The 10,364-nt window shown below is 40.5% G+C and overlaps 1 protein-coding gene across 2 annotated transcripts; it reads right to left on the bottom strand.

Annotated features, from left to right (window-relative positions):
* Window positions 1-1,020: 1,020 nt before the first annotated feature.
* Window positions 1,021-9,578, bottom strand: tcp11l2 (t-complex 11, testis-specific-like 2). 2 transcript variants are annotated; one of them, XM_070853526.1, is made up of 10 exons: window positions 9,429-9,578; window positions 6,776-6,956; window positions 6,466-6,598; window positions 4,648-4,768; window positions 4,235-4,458; window positions 3,975-4,111; window positions 3,598-3,770; window positions 2,862-3,043; window positions 2,564-2,736; window positions 1,021-2,418 (listed from the first exon to the last, which is right to left on the bottom strand). In XM_070853526.1, the coding sequence occupies exons 2-10, from the start codon at window positions 6,942-6,944 to the stop codon at window positions 2,156-2,158; spliced, it is 1,575 nt and encodes a 524-aa protein (XP_070709627.1). In that variant the 5' UTR covers window positions 6,945-6,956; window positions 9,429-9,578; the 3' UTR covers window positions 1,021-2,155. The 2 variants fall into 2 exon arrangements, with proteins under 2 accessions (XP_070709627.1, XP_070709628.1); XM_070853527.1 differs by having other exon boundaries at window positions 6,776-6,953.
* Window positions 9,579-10,364: the final 786 nt, after the last annotated feature.

Here is a 10,364-nt window from a genome sequence, read left to right as displayed (position 1 = left end):
AGTACAATGAGCGTAAAGGTAATTTATTTGTATCACACGCCCAATTTTGAAAGAAGAGATCTTCCTGGTTCACAAGAAAAACAACTACCCCGGTGTGAAGCAGCCAATGGCGTGGTGACATTTAAACCACGTGACAGGTGAGGTCATCCGTATCAGGAATCTGTAACTGGGCAAACTGATGCTGCGTTCATGAACTACTCATCTGATCGAAAATAAGCGGGTTTAGTCATTTAGTGCCTTTTTTTCCCCATCAGAATATAAAAGCCACATTATCGGTGGTAGTTTAATTAGTAAAATAAATGCGCCGCGAGTATGCGCTGCTGCTGCAGGTAAGGTGGAGAGAGGGGCATTTCTTTTGTCATTTTTGAACTTTGACTAGGTTAACTAAAAAATCATTGTGTACATTAATTACCTTGTAGATTCTTGACAGAGTGTCAGCGCTTTCTGGCTGCTAAATATCACATTGCTTGATATTCCAAGAAGTGTCTGTTTGTGTTTGCAACTTCTAATACTGAGATTTCCGGGCTGTACTTAAAGGCAACATCACTGCCTGGTGACAGCAAGAGATGAGAGCATGTTGTTTATTCCTCAGACAGCACAGTGATGCACTGATAATGCAATTATAAGTAGCCATAAATAGATTACCTGTTTAATGCTGTGAACAAATCAACTTGTTGTCATAGTAATTTCTGTAGCAAAAATGTAGACGATGAAGTCTGCAAATAAAATTCTACCACCGTTTATCCATTTAGATAAAATGAAAGCTGCCAGAAAAGGATGTAATCTTAAATATTTTCCAATTTGTTCCATTTTATCTCACTGTTTGTTTCATACATTTAATTTTTTAATAGCCTTAAAACTACTAGTAGTAGTAGTAGTAGTAAGTAGTAAGACCATCAAGATAAAAGGTTTTTTTTTTTTATTCGATTAAAAATCATGGGAAAACAATATTTAGATTACCATGCCATCATTGCTTTTATCATAGCACCTAAAAAAAGACAAAAAAAAGTCTAATTTTCATTTTAAACTTTTATTATATTAACTGTGGTACAGAAAAAAATAACAACTTCCCACATTTTCATGTAAACGTCTTTAAAAGTACAAACCTGCTTTTCTTTGTGCTTTACTGGGTCCACTGGAAATTTTGGACAAATTCACTTTGAGTTCAGCACCTTTCATTTCCCAACAGGTTTTAACAGCCAAAACAACAATACTGTAAGGACTACAGTACCTCAGAATGCAACACACATCAACTAAAATCAACATAACAAGTCTTTCACGGGCAGAGAATAAGTAAAAGTAATAGAACATACGACATGTGACAAATACTCCGACAAATTACTCAAGTAAAAACTAAACTGACAACCCCAACACAAAGCTACTCATGCAACATATTTTCTTACATAATAAAAATTCCAAACGGTTTTTTGCTTCTACCTCTATTTTTTTGCTTAAAATAATAGTAATATTGGTGGATTAAACAGAACACAGACAGTTTAGTTCTCTGGCTGCTAAAAAAGTTAAAGGGAGAACAATGAGAAGTCCATGGGAAAGAGCTATGTGTTTTGCATTAATATGGTCAAAAGTGGTCACAGAGTTAAATGTAGTTATACTTTATAGTTACCGTAGAATTTAACAGTGATAAATAATATGTTATATGTAAAGCATCTGATATGCTACTCTGCTACTTTTCTAAATACAGTTTCTTCCTCTTTGCTTCATAAAGCTTACTGTATGCTATAGACATATAAAGGTTTTGCCCTTCTCCCCCTGTGGGCTCCCTCCCCAATAATGGGAGTTATTGACTGCAGTACATTTACAATATAGGGATCACTATAAAGGTTCAGTAATGGATCGTTATTTGTTTGTTCGGTTTGAAGCTGTAAATGTTTACAGGAGAGCATATTTTAGAGGATTTATCACAAAGAACGCAGATCACATTAAATGTCGACCGCAATGTGCCTACACTGCAGTGCCTTACAGCTAAACGTAGTGATTGAAAACTACATTTATAATACGCTGAACGTAACTCCAACTGTTGGGAGTGCGCTGGTAGAATGAAGCAGTAGTGCTGCCTAGCTATAGCGGTACCTCGTTAGCTTTAGTTATGTCTAGTAGCAAAGACTCCTTAGACTGTATGAGTCAAAGTTTTGTTTTAATTGGTGGTGACGGAGTCCCGAGCGGTGTCCTGAGGAGGGTTCGATGCTGGTGGGCTGCTGCTGAACATCAGCTTCCTGATGATATCCGCGTAGAAGGGTCCATAAACAGTCTTGTTGTAGTTGACCAGGGAGGTGAACTTTGCTCCCATCACTGCTAGTTCAGGTTTGATGGCGTTCAGGCCGGCTGGTACCTGCTCAAGTTTGGCCTGAGGTTTGGGATCACAGAGGAGCGCCATGAAGTACTGCTGCACACGATCCTCTGCATAGTAATTAAGAGAACAAGAGAAAGGGAAATTACGGGTTAGAAAATGCCAAATAAACCTCAGGACACTGACACTTCACTCGCACCACTGCATATTCCTCTTTCAGTGAAAAATCAGTCACTCCTGCTCGCTGTATCTTACCAACGAGAGTGCGGATGGGATTGTCCTTCTGAGTGATGCTACAGATCTGTCCTCTAAGCGTGGCTTGCAGCGCCGGGGTCAGTGCTGGGTAACCCCTCTCTGTTAGAGACTTGTTGAGCTCACAGCAGATCTGAGCACTCATGCCTTCTAGCGCTTCCTCTGCATTGAAGTCCCTGCAGAGAGAACAAGAGGAGAGTTCTAGTTTGAACTCCTATCTCACGTAAAGTCCAAACATCAGTAATCAGTTGCATGCTTGTTTACAGATTGTGGATTTAAGATAGATAAAGAGTGAACTGACGGTCTGTGCATCCCATCCAGCAGCACACTGGTCATCCTCTTCAGGCGGTCGGACAGGGAAGGCAGACCCTGGATAGGACCTCCAATGGTGCTGTAGACAATGAGCAGCACCTCGTTCACTGCCTGACACTGCCGGAGCTGCCACTGAATCTCTCGTACACGTGCCTCATCAGTCACCCAGGTCTAAAGGAGAACCAAAATAAGGAGACTCATAAGAATACTTTGACATTTTGGGAAATATCTGTGTTTGTCTTCTTGCTGAGAGGTCAATGAGAAGATAGATATCACTGCCATTATCTTCATTATCTTGGCTTATTACACAGCTCTGTTGAATACTCAATTCTGAATGAGTATTCAGTTGATCAATTCTATGGTCTGTTATTTCTGTATAGCAGCCCGCTGCCATGTGTAACAGACGGTTGCTATGGACGCTGTTCTGATAGTGGAAGCTTCTAAGTCACTATTTCATGTCAACTTGTTGATTTTATTACAAAATCTACCCCTTCCTGTCTCAAGACCCCTCCACTTCGCTTGAATCATCCCGTCAAGGCTCGTTTTGCAATAATTACTGTCACTCGCTGGGCAATATCCCGTGCTCAGCATAAAGACTGGAAACAGGGGAAATACATCACATCCATAACATCACAAATTAAGATATTTTCATGTATTTCACAAACGATGACTCCAGATATACAAAAGGTGCTACAATCTCTCTCTCGGATTAAAAATCCTCTTACCTCGGGCAGTGGGCTCTTGTCGTAGTCCCATGTAAGGATGCCGAGGAAGGCAACATTGAGGACCTGAAAGGGTCCAGGCACCGCTCGCTGGCCTTTAGTCTGCTCTGTGGGGATGGTGGCCGACAGCTCCTCCAGTGCTGATTTGATCCACGAGGTGGTGTGGTCCAAAGCACCTGAGGAAATTTCACCATAATACTGACTGAGGAGTTTGTTCTTTATACTCTTCAAGGCAGAATGGTCAAATCTAAAAATTCCACTGACCAAATATCTGAATTAACGTGAGTATATTTTCTAAATTGTGCAACCACCGGGCAACAGAAATGGTGAATCATACAGTGTTAAAAGCTATTGAGAAAACTGTGTTGCTGCTCACTCACTGGGTGTTTTGTCCAGGATTCTCTGAAACTTTGCCCTCTCGTATTCAACACTCTGCCCCTGCAGCACCGGCCTCAGTCTATCGATTGTAAAGTTGGCCAAGTCCACCTGCATCAGGTCCAGCACACGGAAGATCTCTCTGGCGTGTGAACAACAAGAGCCACTGTGACTGAACTGCTTCTTAAACAAAAGCTAAATAAGAAAATTCTCACAGGCAGACAACACAATCTGTGCAACTGCATGTTTGAGCTGATTTCTTTACCTGAACAGCGTCACTATGTTATCTGTGCTTTCCCGGAGCTTCTTGATTTCCTCATCCCTCACTGGTGCGCATAGCTTGCCCATGGTGGTGATGATGTAAGAGGCCAGCCCCTGGATGTCTACAGCATCGTTGTCAGCCTGCTGACGAATCAGGTCCATATCCAGCACCTCCAAGATCTGGGTCCTCATCCGATTGGCACCCGGATTAAGGAATAACAGTAAGATCTGTCCAAAGAGGAAAATGATTGTTATTTTAGTAAGATCTTATTTGTAGCAATGGGGATAGAGAGAGGCAGATGAGTTACAAAAGAGAGGATAGTCCACGCAAAAAGGATCATACAAAAAGTGTTGCAAATACACATCAGGAGCATTAAGGCCATTTCAACAGATCTAATAAAGGCGTAAACATCTGACCTCTCTGATCTCCTCCAATAATCTGATGGCTTGCCCATACTCAGGCGGGTCGTCATTCAGCTCGGACTCCAGGATGTCCCAGAAGGCCTTGTGGACATTATCTCTAACTACCTTCCATAAACTAAAAAACAAAAACAAGAAATGGAGGATTCAGTTCATCTGAGTATTTTATCTGCCAGGAAAAACTGTTAAAATTGGCTTTGACTTGTGGCTTCGTTCTCCCACCTCTCCAAACACTAAGGGAGAAAATTCTGTGCCGTTATCTCGTTGGGAAGGTGCACTAAGAACTAAATAAATGACGTGCATCATCTTAAGGATAATACTACTACTAACTACAGAGTCCTTTGCTGTCTATCTTATCTGCTGCTGTCCCTCTTTTTACACCACTTAAGATTTTCTTCTCCTTTCCTTTCCTCCCCTCACTTTCTTTGTCTCCTCTTCACTCTCACTTCAGTTCAGTTGTGCTACAGATAAACAGATAGACAGATGTCAGTGAATACAGTAGAAACATTGACGTATGATGGACGCATCACGTCTCATCTGTCACCTTACTGCAAAATACACTCCAAATCCTAAGAAATAGAGTTGTTCAAACACTAATTCTAATTAATCTAATTTATCTATAATGTTCTTGATTTACAGTCTTACTTTGTGAGTAGTCGCATAACCTTTACAGACAGAATGACAATTGGTCATTTAGGTTGAATTCCAACAGTGGTGTAAAGTAATTACAAATTTAAAGTACTTACTTAACTTAAAGTTAAACTCCTCTCCAATTTGAAATATTGTACTTTTTACTCCACTGCATGTATTTGACTCTTTTGGTTACATGTCACTTTGCAGATTCAGGTTAACAATACAAAATGTAATCAACAAATAAATCATAATATATTATCATGGGTGAACATGAGATTTTATTGATCTCTTAGTGAAATTCACAAGTTATCCGGCAGTGCATGCCATAAGAAATGAGCCCATCCTACCTATACAATAATTAATATGCTTGTATGACTCTTGCGATTTTTGGTCGTATCCGTGTGGTTAAATGCACTTATTGTAAGTTGCTTCGGATAAATAAATCTAATGTAATGAGTACTTTTACTTTTTGTATTTCAACTATCGTTTAATGCTGAAACTTTTGTACTATTACGTAAGTAAAAGATCTGAGTACTTCTTCCAGCACTGCACGCCAAGCATAAGTATCAGAAGACAAACCTGAATATTGTATAGGTACATCCTGTCCTGTTGGTTAACTTCAACTGATGACTGCGTTCCTCCTTGTTGATACAGTTTGTCTGTGGTTGTTAGAGGTTATCATGACTTTTTAAGCTGCTCATTTACTCTGCGACTTATTAAAAAATTCAGCAGTGTTTTTATTTGATTCCTACAATTTTGGCACAAATAGTGTCCGTTTAGATTTCAACTCTCTCAAGTTCCTTTGAAAAGTCCCGTGCAAGTGTCGAATGCCAGACGCCTTTACGGCTATTGCACAGTCAACATGAAACAAGGCATATCTGTGTTTAGTGATGAAAGCTCTCTTCCATGAGATGCGCACATGCGTTTACTGCACAAATACTGAGAAACTCTACATTTCATACACAGCATTTATCTCTGATCACTGACTCAATCCACATTTCGGGGAAAATGTCTGCGAAATATTGTAAAACTTGGAACAAATTTTGTGTGATACACTTTATGTGCACTTCCTTTTATATTTTGCCAACCCCTTACCTGACAGGTAAGTAGGTTCACTGATAAACTACAAAACATGATCACGGTATGAACAGATGGAGGTCAGTGATCTTTTTCATAGAATACCTGTCTTGAGGTAGGCTGTTTGGCTGCAGATGGAAGCTGCGGTTCACAGTGATCTCATGGGCAAGGCTGAGATTGGACAGGTCTCTGGCAGACTCCATGACTTCATCCAGGGTTAAGGTCTTGGGTGGGCTTGCTGTGGGAAACAAATATTGAACCAGCTTTGTAAATAGGCAAATAACAAAATACAGACAAAATCCGGGCTCTGAAACCTACATAAAAGTATAAACCAAACTGCATTTTTCAAAGTGAGGTGTGAAACAGTGCAGAAATGAAAGCAACAAGTCAGAGGTCACCCAGTGAGCAAACTCACATGACGGCGTGCAGTGCTTGCTGGAGCAGTCGCTAGTGAAGCTCTCACGGGAACAGTCCAGGTCACTGGTTGACGTCATGCTGTCACAGCGCTCCGAGGATGACTCCACATCACTGCCTTGGTCCTCACCGGTGGATGGGCAGGCAGGTCGCTCATCATTAAGAGGCATCTTGGATTACTGCTGCATTTGAGAAGCTGGTTATAACCCTCTGCCTTTTGCGAAAAATCTAACTCCTAACACTTTGTATAACTCTACCTATTCAGTGAGTCACGATTAAATGGGTATGTTACTACTTTCACAGAACCTGACGTACCTTCTTACTAAATATTGTCTGTGTTACCAAAGCGTAATACCTTTTTTCAGTGCCACAGACCTCTATTGTTGTCCAAAAATGAATACACCCATTGTCATTTCCCATGACCACATACACTGTAAGTAATTTAACTCAATCACACATAGCCTACACCATTCTGATGTCATAAATACTCAAATGTGTATTATTCCAAACTAATGCACAATTAACTTCTGTTAAAGTAATGTCTGCTAAAACTACAGTGTCTGGCAGTTTTAGGTGATCACTTTGCCTTTTTTCTTAAAAAAATGAATCTATATATTCAAAACCTATTCTTTAAGGATTTAGTAGGAACAAATGGTTTTGGTAACGAGAGACAGTATTGACAGACAAGCTAACATAGTGCTGGTTTTTGGTCTTTTTCATGGAATTTGCTGACAAGAAGAAAACTCTCAGCTGACAGGTCCAAGAAAACAAATAAAGTATTGCCTTAGTTGATGTGTGTTAGAGTGTGTGACTGTCAGTGACTGAGGCGGCATTCATTTTTCACTTAAGCAATAGTTGCTGTTGCCAAGGCAGCCAGCAGATTGTAACAAAAACACCAGTCACGCGCGATAAAACAGTTGGCGGACCAGTCTCCATGGAAACAGAGATCCCTGCCTTGGTACAAACTTCTGGGTATCAACATCATACTCACTTATGGTGCACGAAGTTTCTCTGGGAAAAAACACTTTTGGTGATTCAGAGTGTGTTCACTGCCACAGCGGATGACAACACTATCCAAAGTCAGGACACAAACAGAGCCAATTTCCATGACTAGGTTTAAACCAAAGTTTGTATTCCTCAAGGATAAAAGGGGACACTGTGTCCACGCCTGTCTGAGATCAATTATGTCTCCAGGGCAACATGGGACAATAGAGGGACTTCTCAACTGTCATAATGATCATGTTACATCCATACCACTCCATACTAATAAAAAAAACATTAGCATAGGAAAGAAAAGTGCTGTCTGTAAGAAAAGTAAGAAAATACAACTTCAGAAATTCAAACTTAAAGCACAATGGAAGTTGTGTACATGGTCACAAGACTTAGCTATAAAAAACACAAAAATGTATCTTGATTACTGTAACACTTTTCATTAAGTAGGCCTTTGCCTTTTTAATATTATCTAAGACGTACAGTGCTGACAGGGTGACCCTTGGGTGTTCCTGTCCTTGGTCTCAGTTTATCTGCTGCCAAGTATGAATACACACTCCCTCGCTGCTCTCTTGGTTTAAAGATAGCACTGGGGGGTGAGGATGGGTGTGGGGAGTGTGTGACTTCCGTGTACCCCATGCTGTGTCCGCAGCTCATTCATTACATCATCTGCTAGACTTGACAGCTAGGTCACGGCGACGCAGTAGGCCAATTTTCAGAGATTATCTAGAGTGATGGGGGCAGTCTATAAAACTGATTACGGATTAGGTCCACTCTGTCAAGAGCTGCTTCGTTATGTGGTAGTCTGCATGTTAAGTAAAACACAATGCAGTACGCTGCTGCAATAGACCCATTCTGCAAACACAGACAGCTAAAACCTAAACATTTGATATGCATGGAAATGTTTGCAGACTGTATTTTTATAACTTGCCGGAGTGTTTTGGATGGATGTCATGTGAGCCAAAATGACAGCAAATATAGGAGATGTTACTTATATATGTGCAGTGATTCTGATTGCCTATGTATTGTTACAGTAACTCCTGCAGGAACAAAGACAGCCAGATCTGACTGCAGTAATGTAAACAAAGCAGTGGATCAGGGAGGCTGGGCTAACCAAAAGGGGGCTCTCGTCATTGGCTGCAGCTCCCTGTCTCTCAGCCCTACATGGAAAATGTTTGGTGACATAGCTATGCACATGGATAAAAAAAAAACATCCACACACGCAGAAGAAGTGGGTACACGTGATCTGAGCTGCAGACCAAAACAAGAACTTCATGCACATTTAAAAGAGTACATTTTGTTTCCATGTGCCATAAAACAACCCAAACAAAAAGCGCATTAATATACTAAATGTATTAACGTTCTTCCTGCAAAAGACATTTGCTGTAAACTGCTGTGTACAATATAACAACGCTTTTCACGACAGTGTTATTTTTTACGCTCTGGCAACACTAGCCAAATATGAATAACAAAACTGGTTAGTTTAACATAGCAGCCAGTCCTCAACAGCAGCGTCGACCTGTTTGTCAGGACCTTCGACGACTGTATCCAAGTTTCCGCTCCACAACAAAGCCTCAAATGAACGTCAAGGTTGAGAACAGAAACAGCCGAGTGATTCACAATTTCCAATAGAACAAAGTGTACTGAACAAAAATGATTCTTACTTCATTCAAGTCTCCAGAAAAGGAGACTGACGCCAAAAATAGCTCAACTCTGAAGGGAAGATTCGTCGTCGTCCTGTACTGTCCGTCTCTTTATTAAAGGTCCTTCGCTGCCTCCACGGGCTCTGAGGACAAACAGGGGAAACCATTTCACAGACTGGGGTGTTCAACGGACAAGCAAAGGCCAACACAAGATGTAAGCGCTTCATTAAAAACAGAATAGGTTTAATACTGGTATATATAAAACTAAATGCACAAATTCAGCTCGGGAAAGGCGATCTCGTGCGATACTCTACAATGTATCACTCTTAATATAAATGGTACGATCCGCTCTGCTTCACGTGGGTCGTCTTTGTTTACGGATGTGACGTCACTGTGTTCACAGTACAGCAGTGTGTGCATATTAAGAGCAACATGAGGACCCAGTTCTTACTCCCACAGTAGCAAGAAAATTAGTTAAATAACTTATATAACCTAACAACCGAAGCCAAATTCCTTATATGTATGTACTAAAGCTGATTCTGATAATAATTTTCAGTCTATACACACAGGAAGTGTTTTATATTACTAGATGAGTAAGAAAATTTACATTGAATAGCATTAAATAGCAGAAGGTAACATTACATTTGTGACAAGTTTTGTGCTTGTGTTTATATTACTGTTGTACTGAACAGAGTTGACTGAAAAGCTAAGAGAGGTTGTCAGTTAGAGGTTGTGTACAGAACAAACAAGAGGCCCGGCTATGGACCTGCCACAGCTACGATGACCAGTCCTCTCATCGCTATGGTGGAAACAGTAGGTGTTTTGGAGAGACTCTTGTTCAATTCTCCAATATTACACACCCAGTCCTTAAATAGGATTAAAAAAAAAAAGGCAAATATTGCCTTTAAAAGTGTCTACAATTCTCTTTTAGACTCTTAAAGGTAAACTACAAGTAGT

Source organism: Pempheris klunzingeri, chromosome 22, assembly GCF_042242105.1.
Source record: "Pempheris klunzingeri isolate RE-2024b chromosome 22, fPemKlu1.hap1, whole genome shotgun sequence".
Lineage (NCBI taxonomy): Eukaryota > Metazoa > Chordata > Actinopteri > Acropomatiformes > Pempheridae > Pempheris > Pempheris klunzingeri.
This window is presented reverse-complemented; position numbering and strand designations above follow the sequence as displayed.